Source organism: Melanotaenia boesemani, chromosome 19 (assembly GCF_017639745.1).
Source record: "Melanotaenia boesemani isolate fMelBoe1 chromosome 19, fMelBoe1.pri, whole genome shotgun sequence".
Lineage (NCBI taxonomy): Eukaryota > Metazoa > Chordata > Actinopteri > Atheriniformes > Melanotaeniidae > Melanotaenia > Melanotaenia boesemani.
Genome location: NC_055700.1, coordinates 16,023,481 through 16,041,668, shown reverse-complemented (window position 1 = coordinate 16,041,668; position 18,188 = coordinate 16,023,481). Strand labels below are relative to the sequence as shown.

At 37.4% G+C, this 18,188-nt stretch overlaps 1 protein-coding gene across 1 annotated transcript; it reads left to right on the top strand.

The window, feature by feature from the left end:
* Window positions 1-2,783: 2,783 nt before the first annotated feature.
* LOC121629893 (anthrax toxin receptor 1-like) lies at window positions 2,784-15,504 on the top strand. The gene is made up of 18 exons (XM_041969794.1): window positions 2,784-3,092; window positions 4,875-4,946; window positions 5,027-5,098; window positions 5,210-5,291; window positions 5,403-5,436; window positions 5,717-5,796; window positions 5,940-6,008; window positions 6,090-6,170; window positions 6,283-6,343; window positions 6,457-6,555; window positions 8,544-8,613; window positions 9,555-9,633; window positions 9,887-9,982; window positions 10,140-10,181; window positions 10,354-10,446; window positions 12,889-13,050; window positions 13,685-13,765; window positions 14,409-15,504. Exons 1-18 carry the CDS (start codon window positions 2,938-2,940, stop codon window positions 14,784-14,786), a joined length of 1,806 nt encoding a protein of 601 aa, XP_041825728.1. The 5' UTR covers window positions 2,784-2,937; the 3' UTR covers window positions 14,787-15,504.
* Window positions 15,505-18,188: the final 2,684 nt, after the last annotated feature.

Here is an 18,188-nt window from a genome sequence, read left to right as displayed (position 1 = left end):
AGGATAAGTGAAAGCATGAATACTCATTTTCTCTCTTCAACTAACAGTTGTTGCCGCACAGTGTCATGCTTCATGGACTCAGAATCATCTATGAGCCGCTTCAATGCTGGCACAGAAAGAGAGGGCAGCTGCCATGATTTTTGGAGGGTGAAAAGCAAACTGTCAAAGCAGTGAAAAGGTTGAGACAGGAATTTGCATAATCATAGATTCCCTCATGGTAAAACAACAACAGGTTTATGGTTAGAGCTAAGCTACTGGTGATAAATGTAAATATTCATTCATTCATTCATTCATTTTCTATATGTGTAGTCCAATTCAGAGAAGCTGGAGCCTATCCAGCAATTAGAAGGCGAGAGGCAGGGTACACCCTGGACAGGTCCCCAGTCCATCGCAGGGCCAACACACAGAGACAAACAACCACTCACATTCTGTAGCATAACCTTGTGTACGGACACCTGATGATAAATATTCTAAATATAAAGCTTTAACAAAGTATGAATCTCTATAAATAAAAAGGGTGTTTTTTGTGGATTCAGATCACTACTGTGACAAAACACCTGCAAGCCCAAAATCAGCTTCTCTCACAGAGAGGATGCCAAAGTCAGACATTTTTATGGCATGACTAATAACTTTGTACTCTATGCATTATTTTTCTGATTGTATCAGCTGCATACAGTAGTAGCAGAATGTTTTTGGCAGCAACCATATTTTGACTGTGCACTAATAGGCCTATATGTAATATTGTAATATATAATATAATATATATAAATGCACATGCACTTGACTTGTGCAGTTGCAGTAACAAAAGGCTCCCCCCAAACCCCAGTGTAATTCAAACACTGTTACAAAATGATCAAAACAGCCTTTTCATAAACAGGAACTCATAATTATTTTAAACATTACAACATCTTTATAAAAAGTACAGTGTGATGTAATAACCTGCTAATATAACACATGAGACTAATTAGAGCTGATGAGAAGCAGCTATGGAGGCAGACTCACAAGAGGCTGTGAACTGATGAGCCACAGGTGTGACAGACAAGAAGGAAGGTACCTGGTGAACAGGAGTGAAATATACCTGTGATTAAACTAAAATAAGGATTAAACGGGATATTTTAACATTTTTGATAATGTATTTGTCCTTAGAGGAGGTTTAATACAGTCCCCAGCTCAGTGTATGACTCAATTTGGACCTTAGCTTAGTTTAGCTTAGCTTAGCTTAGTATAAAGATGCAGCAAAATTAGTTGAGCTGGTATGAAATAAAAACTCAATATTTTTCAGAAAACAAAATATTTCACAAAACAAAACATAAAAATAAAAAAAAACTGCATTGAAGAAAAGTTTTTATTTTCTACTTTTTGTGCCGTTTAACATGTTGAATTTTTATTTATTTTTTTTATTCATTTATTTTTTTAATGACATAATTTTTTGAGATAGAGATTTTTGTTTGTTGTTGTTCATTCTCTGTACTGCTTAGTCCATTCCAGGATGCGGGTAAGCTGGAGCCTATCACAGCATTTAACAGGTGAGAGGCAGGGTACAACCTGGACAGGTCACCAGTCCATCAAAGGGACTGCACAGATTGGGACAAAAAACCATTCACACATACACTCACTCCTAGGGAGAATTTAGTGTGACCAATTAACCTAACATGCATGTCTTTGGATGGTGGGAGGAAGCCGGAGAACCCGGAGAGATTCCACGCATACATGGGGAGAACATGCAAACTCCACACAGAAAGGCCACCACCCCCCAAGCTTGAACCTCCCCTCAGTCGAGCCAGACTCGGCTGGGGGGAGGTTCTTGCTGTGAGGCTGTGGTGCTAACCACCACACCACGTGCAGCCCATCGTTTGTTGTTATTGTTAACTTATCAATTATCTGAAATCTTTGTGTGCTTTTGAAATTTCTGAAATTATGTTAATTGCGATAGACTGGCTGTCCAGAGTGTATCCTGCATCTCGCCTGTTAATTGCTGGGACAGGCTCCAGCTTCCCTGACTCCTTAATTGGACTAAGTAGTACAGAAAATGAATGAATGAACGTCTCTACAGTCCAATTATCTCTAAATTCTGCTAAGTAGCATACCTTTTTTTTTTTTTTAACTCTAACACACATGTAATATCTGTCTTTGTACTGCTCAATACTTGAAAGCTCTTTTTTCCTACAGTGGAGAAATTATGTGCATGTTGTATACTGTCAAAGCTGATGCATTAAATTTGTGCATCCAAACTGATTTCAGATTTTTAATGAAACAGATTTTTAAAAATATTCTTCATTTCTACCACACAGATGGTCAACTTTGCATCTCTACCTATTTGAAAGTCTTCATTGTTTGATAGTCAAAGGTAACTATTTATGCAATGGGTATTACTTTCATACAAGTACGTCAACTGGAGTTTTTAAAGGTTAAGCTTGTTATTTCAGCAGTTCATAATGCCTGATGTAGTGAATGTTCACTCACTGTGCAGTAATTTATTCAGTGCATTTGTTTACCACTAAGTGGCACTGATGGGTTAGGTGCAGAATCACCTCCAACACAGCTGACAAAAGAAAACAAAGAAAAGTATGACCAAGAATAAATAAATAAACAATACTACTGGGACCAATCTTACCAGCAAAGGAAAGAAGTAGTTAATCACTCACCAACATGTTTGTTTAGTTTTGTTGTACAAACTTGTTGTGCTAAACTAATTGCGTAGACAGAGGGAGCCTGAGACTCGGTCCCACCAGCCTCCCCCCTCCTCTGCCAGCACACATCTGCTTCTGAGATGGGACTATAATCCAGAGAGCAGCACTTTATGCCTTGGAGATCAGGCTCCACGGCATGGCAAACCACTTCAAAGCACTTTGAATAGGAATTAAGAGGAATATTTCAGCTGGAGGATATTTATATTTACCCTCATCCAGGTTGAGTGCTGTCTTAAATTTTGGGGTGATGTGCCAGTACTGGTGCAGGCAGGCCCTGCTCCGTGTGGAATTGGGCATGCTGGTGGTGGTATTGGTAGCCGGCAGCACAGCACAGATTTATGAGAGGAGGGAAGAAGGGTCTTCATGCTATGGAGGATTTGACCTTTACTTTGTTCTGGACAAGTGAGTGCTTCTACTTTTATTTGGTCTTGAAAGATGTTTTTAATGTTTGTTAAGAAAAAGTGACCAGGACTTGTAAATGATACAGCTGAGCTCAGTAAAAGCAGCATGTACATGTATTTATAATACATTTTTGTTTTTAGATGTCACCTCAGAAGCTCCTAATATTAATAATACCATTGCATTAATCTGGAATCAATTATTTTTGCAATCAGCAATAAACTGAGGTTAATTTCTTCATCCATTTCTTTCTAAATCAGTTAATTATCTGAGTTCCAACCAAATAAAACAGCTTTAATACATTAAGAATAATCAGTGTTTATCAAACTAACTGACAGATATCTAGCAATCAACTAATTATTTTAGCTCTGATTGTAGCATTTGTTATTTTATTCAACATATACTGGACCATCTTCCACCAACCCTGACTTTCTTGCGAGGTTAACTTAAGGGTTAAGTTACAGTCTTAAACTTCATCTTAGTTAAACTGTCACAATGAAGCTCCTGACGCAGTCATGTGTAACGTCTACTGCTTGTATCCTCCAAGAACACTATGATTAACTAAATAAAAACAAACAAAAAGAAGTGACATCTTCTTCTGCAATGTGTTTGTGTTTTCTCACACCATGAAGTGCACTGCAAGAATTTCTGTTGTTAAACTGTGGCCACGCTTTACTGTCAGCGGCAGCCCACATCAACCCCCCCTCCCTCAGCTCTCTCTGCACTTGAGTCTGCAGAACCATTTCTCCATTAGAGCCAGATGTTCCAAAGCTCCAGAGTTTTTTGGCTGTGCATCTCCACTTAGCATTACATCACTAGATAAATGAAAACATAAGGGGGGGCAGTGCTTTGTGAGAGGAGGTGGAGGTTATTTATACGTCATCACTGACCTCCACTCGAAAATCTGATTGTTTTCTTGGGCATGCACCTGTTGAGAAGTCTGGACAAGAGGAACTAATGATAGAACTGCATAACAAAAGAATGAATAAAACTATGCCAAGACTGAAACACAAAGTTTAATGTCAACCTCTCTTTGAATATTGATTTGATTACTAAATATTTAAGAAGCAGATATGGTGTGAATGAAAGGCTAACAAGACCAAATAATACAGACAATATGTAATTAATGACTAGTGTAATTCAGCTTAACATGAATTTGAACTAAAAGTTTTCTACAAGATTTGTTGATTTTAAATTTATAGTGTGTCAAGATTTTTTATTGCGTGTGATCATGAATTTCTTTAGATAATTCTTATAGATTATACTCTGAAATTTTACGGACGTTTCCTTTTGTTTTCTCATGATTCATGTCAAATGACAATAGCCATTTGAACAGATGCATTATGGAAAATTTGGCCAGGCTATAATTTAACTGAGCTAATGAATAGCTAATCAGTAGGTAAATAAGTCAACATACCTTTAATAAGTTATATAAACTCATTTAAACAAGTAAATAATGAGAAATAGATAAGATTGCAAAAAACAAAATAGCTCAATATCAAAAGAGAATTAGCTTTTAAAGCAGACTGAGAATGGACTTTTTGACAAAGACTGATACATAATTAAAAGTAAACAAGTTTTAAATCTGATTTGAAATGAAAATTTCTGCATTAAAAGTAAACTGTGTGAGTTTTCTACTTCAGCAAGCTAAAACTGTTAATGACATCTGATAAGGAAATGTGAATGTGAAATTTTTGTCTGCTAAAGTCTTTGGTTTCATCATGTTCCAGTGGCAGTAAGTAAAACTTATTGCATGACTTACAAAGTGTTCTCTCGCCTTCTCAGGTCTGGCAGTGTGCAACATTATTGGAATGAAATATATTACTTTGTGGAACATCTGGCTTACAAGTTCATCAGGTATGCTCACATTCGATGTGCAACTAGAAGAGAAAATGAGAGCTGATGATCATCTCTCATGCTTATCTTTAATTTTCCAGTCCTCAGCTGCGCATGTCTTTTATTGTATTTTCAACGGAGGGAAGGATTCTCATGGCACTAACAGAAGACAGGTGATGTGCAGACACACATTTTTTATTATTATTTTAAATTGGATTTAAAGTTGGCACCTTTGATCTGTCAGTCCATTGTGGTCAGAGCTGTTGTCTTCTGTAAACAATCAGAGATCAGATTCGTGCTGGGCTGGAGGAGCTCCGCATGGAGGAGCCGGGAGGAGACACCTTCATGCACAGAGGATTTCAAAGAGTAAGTCATCTGTAAAGTCAATGGAATAATGGCCCTACCCAAGTTTAATTTGAATTTGGCCAAGGCCCATTTGAATTTATAATTTCTGATGCCTCAAAAATTCTTCTCCAGGCCAGTGAACAAATATACTATGGAACTGGAGATGGTGAGCAGAACATCCTCCTCTTCAACGCTTAATCACAATCATTAATACTCATATTCTTCATAATTTACATTCACTGTTGAATCATCACACATAAGAACAACCGAAACACAGCTGCTCCTTGCGTCACTGTATTAAAATAAGAACAAAAAGTCTACCACATGGGTAACGTTGAATTTTGGAAAATACAGTTCACATTAGATTGTAAAAGGGAAAAGAGGTAAAAAAAAAAATTTAACAGCTTTTTTTTATTTTTTATTTATTTATTTTTTTTGGCCTTTAGGTTACCGGACAGCAAGCGTCATCATTGCCCTCACAGACGGGGAACTAAGAGAGAATCAGTTTGACCTGGCACAAAGAGAGGTTAGGAAAATGGCATTATGGTAAAAGTTGGTAGAAATACTTCATAACACCTTATATATTGCATATGTATACATCACACTCAAAAAATGCACATGCTGCCCATTCAACTGTTTTGGGTTGTTTAATGGTTTGTTTTTAATCAGGCCGGCAGAGCACGTCAGCTGGGTGCCACTGTGTACTGTGTGGGAGTGAAAGATTTCAATGAAACACAGGTAGATATGTTAGTTCATCAACAAATGCACTGATCATTAATCTGAACAATGATCGAAACATTCGTCCTCTTTTATTAACAGCTTTCCACAATAGCTGACAGTAAGGACCATGTATTTCCTGTGAATGATGGATTTCAAGCACTGCAGGGGGTCATTGATTCGGTGCGAGACACAAAGATCCTAATATTCAAATGATGTAACATCCTGATGAAACCCCAAATAATATAATCCTATCTCTGTTCAGTTCATTTTGTAATATTATTTTCTGTTGTAGATCCTGAAGAGATCATGCATTGAGATCCTCGCAGTAGAACCATCCAGTATCTGTGAGGGAGGTAAAGATACATGAATATATCATTCTTTTGTGTATGAATGCCTGTTTTATTTATATTTGATCTTTTAGATATAGTAAATTTTAAAGTTGCACCCTGATTTAATGCCACTCTAGAAACCTTCCAGGTGGTTGTGAAAGGAAATGGTTTCCTTCACGCCCGAGATGTACAGAAAGTTCTCTGCAGCTTCCGCATCAATGACACTGTTACTTTAAGTAAGTATGCATTTCTATATATTTTCTCATATTTTCTGACACTTCTGTAAAACATTCACTGTAATATAAGACTAAAATACTGGCAGCAAACATGCCAGTAACTTATTATTTTACATTGCACTTATTTGTTTTGCAGGTTATTACAGTATTTTTCTATCAGAGCAATTAACAAGTAAACTAACAGAGAGTTAGTGTAATATACATGCAATTCTCCTTCATTATTATTATCATTATTATTATTATTATTATTATTTACTATACTAATGTGTCACATAAAAATAAAATAAATTATGTGGTAATAAAGACTGAAATGTAGTTTTGCAATTTGTTGTCACCACTGACATCACTGAGTTTATGAAGTAACATTACTCATTTTGATGTTTAAGCTTGGATCCACTGTGGTGGTACATGAATTATTTGTTCATTTGTTCAGCAGATTTATTCTGCTTTTCAGCCCCAAACTTTCTTGTGATTATACCAACAAAATTCACATTTACATTCACACTGTCTTCATCCAGCAGACAACAACAATGATGCAAGAACTACTATTTTTTAGATTTAGCTTAATGAAATAATATATGACTAAATATTTATCAGTGAGTATTTATACATACTCTTGGCATTTTATTGTAAATTGAACTTTTTTTAATTAATGAGATTTTATTAAACTATGTTTTAGTATATTTGTTGATTAACAAATAATTGTGCTGCCTGGAGTTAGGGACAGTCTGGCTTTACTGTCACCAGACAAAATTGACACTATAGCCAGCAATAAAGTGAAAATTTATTCACTACAGTCAGATGCTTCATTCAAAAAAAAAAAAAAAAAAAAAAGAAAGAAAAAAGAATGAATTCTGGATTTACAGTCATCAGGTTGGCTAACAAATTTGTTTACACAGGGTGTGCTGGATGTTACTGTTGGCAAACATGTGTGCTAAATAGTCTTTCCAAGTCTGAAATGCTGTAGGTCACATGTGAGAGTTTTATCCTCAAGAGGCAATAAAGAAGAAGAAGAAGAAAAAAAAATTCCTTTAGCTGCATTGAACAATGTTAGCCACCTAAACTAAATCATCTGTATACTTGTACAAACTTGGACAACAAAGCCAAATTTCTATTACAAAGGGTTATGGACTTATTAAAAACACATGTTAATGAATCATATAACTGCAGAAGATTAGAGCAATTGTTTTTCATTTTGAAGGACACTCATTGGCTGCAACTAACTTCCTTTCTTTATTCAAGATGAGAGTCTCACCTTGAATAAAATGTGGAAACAGACAAAATCTGTTGCATTGTTCAGACGTTTCAAGTAATGTACATTTATTGGTGGGGAATATGCAAATGTTTGGTGGTAAATAACTACAAAAGCTTAGATGAATGAGGAATCTGTGAAAGTCATGTTAATGTCTGCTATGTGATGTCATGTCTAAGGGGGGGTATTTTACATAAAGGGTGAATAATAGAAAGACAAAAATTAGCCATTAGCCAGAATTAGCCACCCTCCACACTGCGTAATGAATACTCTGCAGCAATTTACGTCGCTACCAAGTTTATTTTGGCTGTGTGGACGTGGATGGGTGGGGGATGGCAGCTCTTTGTGGGCTACAATGATCTTAAACCTCATCACCCTTAAAAACCATCAGCCCCAACTACTTCTGCCTCAAATCAGCTGGTTTAATACTCAACACTTCTCAGATGTCTAAAGAGGAATGTGGATATCATCAGGGACAAGCACTGTCTTTGCATACACTAGACACTCCCTCAGCCAGGGTAAATTAACCACAACCCTCCCTCATTTGCTTTACTTTCCATAAGGACAGGAAGTCCAGGAATTTAATAAAAAAAAAATAATAAAAATTTTGGCCTTGAAGCTTCTAAAGTTTGAGTATTGAAAGAGAAAAGAAACTAATTTTTTCTTTGCATCACATACTTCTTCAAGCTGCATACAAACTTGACATCAAGTTCTTTTTTTTTTTTTTTCCTCACAGTGAAGAGACCTTTGGTTGTGAGAGATACGTACCTTCTGTGCCCTGCTCCGGTTCTGGAAAAATCTGGAACGTAAGTGAGTTCCATTCAAAGAAGAAGAAGTCAGAGTTACATTAGTTAAACAAGAAACATTTCAGCAAAACACTCAGTTAAAAATTCCAAACATCACTGTTTTATTCTCCATAATGGCATTTAATAAGATAGTGTAAGCAGTTGTTGCCTAATTTGTTCTTACGTGAGGATTATTGCATCTTTATAAAGACGGTTTTAATTTGCTACAGTGACAGCAGATATTACTTCTTCCATGTTAACTGATTTGCAGTGTTGTATTTGCAGAATGAAGAAAAATAAAGATAATTTCATTGCTAGATTATTCCAAACTTAGGACCAGGAGCCCAGCCAGTCAGAGGGGCCCTGGTCTCATTTCCCAAATCTAACATGTATCCAAGAAATGTGACACAATACAGCCAGCATGACACACAAAATAAAAACAAATATGGTAAAACGTTAAGAAATACAAACTCACTGTGAAAGACCTCATCTCAACAATGTAAGTTTTTAGTGATTTAATGAAGGGTATTTTGGGATGTGGTAGATGAGGTTGAGGTGGCACATCTGGGGTGACATTGTGGTGTGACAGGTGGAGGAGACTCAGGATGGGGGTGGGTATCAGTTTGCTGCCACCCTGGCTTACAGGACCACCCCTAGATGGTACCTGAAATAGAAGGGTAGCAGGAGGGACAAACGGATCAATGACACAGAGGACAGGAGAAGTGGTAGAGGGAAGAAGAAGAGATGAGAAAGAAGGAAGAGGGTGAGCCAGGGGAAGGAGGATGAGAAAGACTGAAGGGTACGGTTGGCGAGCATAAGGGGAAGATTGAATTGATGAAAATGGCTTACCCAGGTCAAGCTGGCAAAAGTGTAGGGAAAGATGGGGTAAGAGGGAGGGGTTGTTAATAATATTCCATCCATGATTAAACGCATACTAGTTTACAGTCTTGCCATCTCTACAGGTCAGCCACTCTCCATGTCAGCATGAATAACGGCCTCAGCTTCATTTCAAGCTCCATCACTATTACTGCTGTTACTTGTGTAAGTATAGAAGGAAAAAAAATATCAAAAATGATCTCACATGCATCCACCACTAACAAAAAAAGGATGAAAACAAATCAATCAGTCATACTTTCTATATGAGGTGTCCTCATACAGTATGAACTGAAGGTTGGAAAAAAATGTATTACAAAGTGTTAATAAAAGATAAACAACTAAAAAGAAGAAAGTCAAAGCAATAAAAAAGTTGTATGCCTATAAATACTCAATACCAACAACGGCTCTTTTCCTGTAGTCTGATGGGACCTTTGTGGCCATTGCTCTGCTCATCCTGTTGCTCCTGCTGACCATTGCTCTGCTGTGGTGGTTCTGGCCTCTCTGCTGCACTGTGGTATGGCATTAAATAATTCAGTTTGAAGATTAACTAAGCCATACATATAGTTGCTGTTTGCATTTGGATAAATGCAACATGAAACAGGACAGTTTGCATGTCACAGTACAGCCATCCTTTAGGGTTGAACACAGAATCTTTTTGTCATGCTTTTCAGGTCATTCATGAGCCACCTCCTCCAGTGATAGAGGACTCCTCTGTACGTGCCTTTTTTGTATTTGTTACAGAAATTTGGATTTGTTTCAGTTTCTGTAAAATATTGTTTAGTTGTTGTTTTTTTTGTTTGTTTGTTTTTTTGTTTTTTTTGTTTTTTTTGTATTTTGTTAGTAAAAAATTAATATTAGTAATAAATAAATAATTGTTTTCTAAAGGATGATGAAGATGGTTTTCCAAAGAAGAGGTGGCCTACTGTTGATGCATCGTACTATGGAGGTCGTGGAGTAGGAGGTATCAAGAGAATGGAGGTAACCAAGGCGACAAAATGCAAATGAATAAATATATGATAAATAACATGCAAAAGAACGTTTGTGTTTATTATTTAAGAAACACACAACATTGTTCTGTCTATAACTTTAACCCCTTATGATTTGCTCTATCCTGCTAGCTCCAGTTAATAATAAAGTATATTCATATTACAATGCAATTATGATGTAGCAATAAGCAGTGTGGTCACACAGAAATGTCATTACATCTTGTGTATCATGTCTGACCAATGAACAGAAACAAAACGGGTCATCATCTGGTAGCATGCCCTTAAAAAGCCATTAAAAGCATATGGAGAAAATGATGAATCATACTCATGGGCCATCCATCCATCCATCCATTTTCTGCCTCTTATCCGGAGTCGAGTCGCGGGGGCAGCTGCCTAAGCAGGGAAACCCAGACTTCACTCTCAACGGCCACATTCACCAGCTCATCCGGAGGGATCCCAAGGCATTCCAAGGCCAGCCGAGAGATGTAGTCCGTCCAGCGTGTCCTAGGTCTTCCTACTCATGGTCACACAGTTAAAATTTATCTATGAGAAGAAGAATTCCAAACTCAAACACTAAGAATCAGCCAAGTGCAAGTATTTTCTTTTATTTATCTGCTGTCTGTCAGCAGCAGAATTACACATAATTTACCCCTCTGTCTGCAAACAATTGCCACATAGCCAAATTTAAATAAGACTTTGTGGAAAAAAGTAGAGCACGGCTGAGGAAGAAAGCCACATTATTTTGGTGCACATTCAAAATGCTGTCAAACTACAAAGTTTTGTAAATTCACTTTGTAGAAGTGGAGTGATTTCTAGTTTCACCAGTTGTCACTGAAACAGTCTTAACCAAGAGAAATCTGGAAAAACAACTGAATTGTTGCTACAGTTTATTTAGTTGATTTACTTCCTGCAGCAAGAATCAAACCCTCTTGCTTTGATGGAGTAGTACTAACTCATGTGCTGCTCTGTTAAACATAAAATCTTATTCAAATCATTCAAATTTAATCAAACTTTTCATCCGTTTCCATCAGCTGGTTTCAGGTGATGAAACGTGGTAAGTTTGACTGCAATCATTATATCCTGGATGGTGGGAAGATTATGAAACAGGACTACAAAGGAAAGCACAGATCCATTTCTTAAATGATGAGCATGCAAGTTCAAGCTGGAGGAAACTGAGTCACTTTGTTGTTGTGACTCGCTCTGTCGGCCAGAGAAAGTTAAGATGAGGACATCTGGACGGTAAACTGCCAGCATGGCAAAGAATGCTCAGTAGATTCAAAGAGTAGAGACATTTTATGGGTCTGACCGTGTGTGATTTATCTGTTGTTGTTGCACAGCACTTAAGTGCCTCAGAATTGGCAGTTTTAGAGAGAAAAACAAACCTTTTAGGAGAAATAAGAAAAATTCACAACAGTCTGACTTTGGCTCCCTACATGATACCTTAGAGCAACAGTTTCTAGAAAGTGAATAGCAAAAGTAAAACAAGAGCAACCACAAAACAAGAGGGACCAGATATGTGTGTCATCTGGGAGGACAAGGTCAATAAGACAGAAGTCATCCTGTTTAGAGTATTGGTGCAGCCTGGCAAGTCTGTGAATTTGCCTTGAAGCGGCCAAATACACACACACACACATTTCCAAACACTGCAATGGAAAATATGCACTGCTTCATTTATGTGTTTTTTTTCTATAAAGTAAAAGCATTTGTGGTTTGTGAGTGGTAGCTGAAAGGGTGTGGAGTTGAGTAATGAACTTCCAAGGTGGTGTTGACAAGGCTTATTTTGGATGCTTTGGATCCCTCTTGACACTTTTTAAGTAGTTTTGTTTGCACCAACGTCTTTGTGCCAAGAAAAATAAACAGCAAAAGACATTGAAGGAGACATTCTTTATGTTTGACAAGGAATCTGAATTGCATTTGTGGCACTCTTGCTTAATTTTGAGAGTTTGTCAGCTAAATAATATATATGCTTTTGTCTGCGGTTAAGGGGGAAAGACAAGTCCCAAATCTTAAACTGTAGCAGATAAATTGTCACAAATAAACTCTGAGGCACAGGAGCCAACTTTTGTTATTCCTTGTGGATTTTAGTGGACTGGATTTAATTAAAGTCTTGCAGACATGCAACAACATTTTAATGTGAATAAGCAGAGATCACTTGCAGTCATTCAGCTCAGCAGAAGCACCTTGAAGTGGTATAATGTGCATAAATATTTATTGAATTTAAAGCCAACACTATATATATCTATATATCCTATATAGTTTAGCACTGAATTTGTAAAAAAAATATATATTGGGGGTGGGGGACGGCCAATGGCCAACACTGACTATTTCAATCTGTTGAAAGTCATTTGATAAAGTTTTTGAATAAATGAATTCTTTTCTCTGATTACAGCTCACTTCAGGTTACAGCTGGTTGAAAGCTTCTGTTTCTGTCCAGGTTCGTTGGGGAGATAAAGGTTCAACTGAAGAAGGAGCCAAACTAGAAAAAGCTAAAAATGCTCGAGTTGTGATGCCTGCTCAGGAATACGATCCACCTCCTCCACGTTACTATAACATGCACAAGTCCACCCGTTCCCAGAAGTGGTACTCTCCTATTAAGGTGCCCCAGCTATTCACTTCCATTCTGTCATTTTTAACGACGTGTCTGTTTACATTTTATGCATTATAAGGTGATGATTTTTACTTTTAATTACCTAAATATGAACTTTTTCTTTAGACAATAAGTTGTAACTTAGGATTGTCTGCTGTCTGTCTGTTTATAATATACAGATAATATCTATTCCAGAGGCTCTAAAATCCCTTCTTATACAACCGTCTCTTCCTTAAACTGGTCTTTGTTCACCATAACTGAGAAAATGCTTGTGTGTTTTTCACAATGATGTGTAACCAGGAAACAGTTAATAAAATTTTGCGTCCTCACATATTAGTCAGCAGGATGGATGGTAATAGGAACCAGACATGGACCGAGCTAACCTCTGAGTATGGGATCTGTTGAGCGGGTGTTATTTCTAACCAAATACATTCTTTGTTTATCTGTCTCCTTCCTATGCATCTGGAGCAAAAGCACTGCAGATACACTGACAGAATCACATATAAACAGGAACTCTTTTTCATCACTACAGTACTTACTTGTCTTTTAAAGGAGTGCTGGCACACAAGCGCACACAAATTAATGGTGCTTTTTTTAGTGACCACATGTATGCGTGGGGTAAACATGGTTCATCTTTCTACAGGGAAAACTGGACGCTCTCTGTGTATTCCTGAGGAAAGGCTATGACAGAGTGTCTGTAATGAGACCATATCCTGGAGACAAGGTCAGACTAACTTCTGTATGATAAGCACACACATTCAAAAGGGTGCAATTAATTAGACTGTAAACCAACATTTTCATTGTGCGACAAAAAGATTTTTTAGAGTTTAACATTTGGATTTTTTTTAAATCTGTGAAAGCAAAGCTGTAGGGTGTTTAGGGCAAAAGCCTCTTGCTTAGGTTACAACATAGTAGAAATACAAAAACCTAAAATCTTGTCTGGCATTAACAGTGGATGTTTCACAGTATGATTTTTTTTATTCAAATCTATTTCAAACAACAAAAAATGAGCCCTCAAGGAAACTCTCAAGTGGCATAGAGAGTAGACAAAGGTAAAAAGAAACTGCAGTATTGTCTGGAGGAATGCTCTTGCCTGCAGAAGTCATTAGGAGTAGATGCTGTCTGCCTTCTTCAGCTTTCAGTGTCAGCATGACTGAATTGGCAGGAATACTTTTTTTTTTTTCCTGAAAAGAGGAATTTCCTCTTTCCATTTGCTGAGAACCCCCCAAGTATGCCAACTTCTTTTAAAAATAAAACAAAATGTGTCCAGTTTTTTACCCTTATAAAAATGGACTTTTCTTTACATCTTGAATTTTTATTTATGAACATTTCCACTGACCTGTGACTATCCTCTGCCTTCATTACAGGGCAGGTGCATAAATTTCACCCGGATCCAGTCGTACCCCACTCACCGCTACCCCATCTACAACCACCCTCCAACACCTGTCTACACTCTGCCCCATACATACCAGCGGCGTCCATCAGATGACAGCCAGTTTCTCCATTTGCCCCCCTCGCCAACTTCAACTCTGCCTCCTCTGCCATCTACTCCACCCCCATCCTCCAGCAGCTCTCCCTCATACACACCACCTCCAAACAGAGCGTTGCCCCCAGCCAACACAAGCTCAGTCTCTGTACCTCCATCACCAACTGGCTCTCTGCCGCCTCCACCTCAGGGCCCTCCTCCTTGCAGAGCGCCTCCTCCTTCACGCCCTCCTCCACGCCCCAGTCATGAGAACAACTAAAGAGCACAAAAATTTGAGTAGGGTTCAGATGGAACCCAGCAAAACCTTGTTCACTGTGCTCATGACTTGTGTATGATGTGCCATGAACTCTGACTTTTTATTTTAAGTCTATGGTGAATATATAATGTAAATATGCAAAGCTTGGCTTGTTGGGGTTATTAGAATTAAGCTTTTAGTCAGTTTATAAGACCTTTTATTCTTATTAACGTCAGATCAGACAAATTTTAAAAGAGCAGATTTTTTTTTTTTCTTTTGCTTTTTTGTTTTATATCTGCAAGATATTTGTATTTGTACCGAGCCATTTCCTTTTTGGTCAAGTCTTCATGCTAAGTTAAGCAAATGACCCTCTGGCTCCAGCTTCACTCTACATACATAAGGGTGGCAGCAATCTTCTCATCTTTTGTTTGACAATAAAGCTAAAAGGCATATTTATCACTGATTTTTTATACTGTACAGATACACATCTCCAATGACAGTGACAGTAACTGACTAATTGCTGTTAAAAAGACAATTTTAAAAGTTCAAGTCCAGAGATGTCGATTAAAAAGCTGTCAGCACATAAGTTATACCACACAGTGGTTTGGAGGAGTGTGAGGCTGACAGTCAGAGGCTGTTTGAATGTCACCTTTGGGAAGTCACTGTGTGACGGATCTCGCAGCCAGAATGACAAACTGCAGGTCCGAGTCTTGTGATCAGATTTTGTTTGTACTACTTAAATGTGCAATAAATGATTTAAAGATCTCTCTTTTGCTTGAGTCATGATTCAGATATTTATTATTCATTTTTATTTATATGTTGTTTGTTTAAAAAAATAAAATTAAAAGATAAAAATAACTCTGATACTTTGTTCTTACAGCTAATCAAACACCTTAACATGTTTTAAAATTGATTTCAATTGAATAAATGAGAGCTATTTCTCCGAGTTCAGATGGTAAGTGCCATCTCCTAAACTTTCCCCATATTTTATGTTCATTTTAATGCAGGACAAAAGTAAAAGACTCATGGCTGTGTGATAGAAAAAAAGAGATCTATCCAGGCAGGAAAACCAAGTGCTGATAATGTAACTACTGATCATGGCCTGCTGGATGACCGTCATGGAGACACAAGCATAAAACTGAGCCATTGTCAATGCTTCAGTGATGTAATATGTGCCATGAAAAATGCCAGCGCTGTGAATAATTAAAAATGAAGAACGTTAGACAAAAAGTTGTAAAATAAATAAATACATTTTTGACAAGAGGAAGTGAGCATCATTTGAGATGATTGTTAAACTTCATGTTTATGTGCTCAGTCTCTGCATATGAACACTGATAAAACCACAAAAGAAAAACTGATCTTTGCAGTGAGTCTCCACTTTGCTGTCTTGGCTGTGACTTAGTGACTAGTTTCCATCTTGGGTGATATCAGAACAAAGCTGTCAAGCCAGATGTTTATCTCATATGAATGTTTCAGTTAAAGAGAAAGTAACTAGAAGTCTGAGTTTATGTTTGTGCAGAGAAGGATGGGGGGTTGTATGTGTGATGATGTGTGTGAAAGATCAGGTGTGTGTTTTTGAACTTAGATGTTTTATACTTGAGCATGTGGAGGTTTGTGTTTTGCGTTTCTCTTGTAATATTTGTTTTTCCAATGGAAAGCACTTTGCGCACCTTTTGTATGAACACTGCTCTATAAATAAAGCTTGATTTGATCGGAATTGAAATACTCTCAAATAAAAGAAAGATAAAAGGAAAAATGTGACTAGAGTTTGGCATTATGTAACAGACCACAGACGAGTCAGTTTGCTAAGCCTTTTTCCACTGAGTTCTCTGAAAATAAATCCTAATATCTTTTTTCCATGTGTTTTTGTTGGAATTTTTTTCCCCTCATTTTAAAATGTTTTCTCAGATTTGGGCACTTGGACCTGTAGTTCTGTGGGCACTGGTGAGCTCATGGAGGTGTGTCGAGAAAGCTTGAAAAAGCAGAGGCTGGCAGTCAGATTCAAGGCAGACAAACTGCAGAAATTAATGTAAAATCCAGCTATGATGCCATGGAGATCTGGGAGAAGTGTTTACACAGCTACTTTAACAGTGCCCACCAGAGAGAAGTGAAAAGATGGATGACGACTGTTGGCTACTTTGAAGGGCACAGTCTTTTTCTGTTAGTCCATTTTTATTTTCTCATTTCCTAATGAACAATATCAAATATTCCCAGCTGTATTTGCATGTGTTTGACAGACGTTCTTAGTTTTCTTCCTGCAAATGATCAAATTAGCTCCCTTTCCAACTTTCCTTTAAAAATAATTGTGTAATAAAAGTCAGCTCACAATATCTTGTGCAATGACCCCACAGCTCATGAATACATTTCCCAGGAGAATGCTGAAATATGCTTCATAGTGGCCTCATCTTCTCAACTTGGCCTGAGACATTGTCTACCTTGGCTGCACAAACAATGGCCATCACCGACTACACACAGCTAATCAGCGCCATAGTTCTGCGGGTTTATGAGCCACATAGCAGAAACACACATGCAGTCTTGATCAAATTCATACCAAACCTCTGAGATTCATCTATTTCCATTTTACCTGACAAGTTTATTGTAATGAAAGCAGCTCAAGACCTGCCTCTTTTTCACATTTTCCAGACACTCTCCTCAAGAAGATGGATCTCAGGTCATATGACATTTTGTGTCATGTTGATAAAAACAAATGGCTCATCTTTTACAGTCAACTTATCCTTCTAGATAATTCAGCAGCAAATTCTGTTTGGGGCTCAAACTGTCATTGAAAGGCATTCTTGATTTAGGGAGTTTATAGCCATTTTGATTTAAATTTTTTTTTTTTCCATTTTAACTCAGCATTTTGTTTTATTAATACAAAAAAGCAGTATTTTGTGACACAGCTACACTTCACTTTTTCTACTTTTTGTATTTTATGCATGAGCAGAAAACCATCAAACCACCTCAAAATATACCAGTTATCTTTTAAACCATTTAAATATAAGGCACATTGCTATCAAGGCTACTCTCATATGATCCATCAGGCCTTAATGGGTTAAAGAGTATCCAGAGGTGTAATTACATAAACTTTGCGCAATTTCAACAGGCAGTTGTCCAACTGGACCCCCTAATGCAATGACGCACCAACAGACATCAACTAGGGATATGAAGCCAGTATATAGTGCTGCTATTTGACATGTGGGAGGTGTTGGATGGGATGTGTATCAAACTAAACAGATCTACAGAACTCCAAGACAGATTGAGACGTGTAAGTGTAAAGACTGAGGTTGACAAAGTTTCTGGACAAGAATCAAACAACACATTTACAAGCTGTTTACAGTGAAATGCTTTTTTTTAATGTCAACAAATTCAAAAAATACTATTCAGGAGCAGAATACCATTAGCAAAGGCAGTGTGGCTTACAGGAAG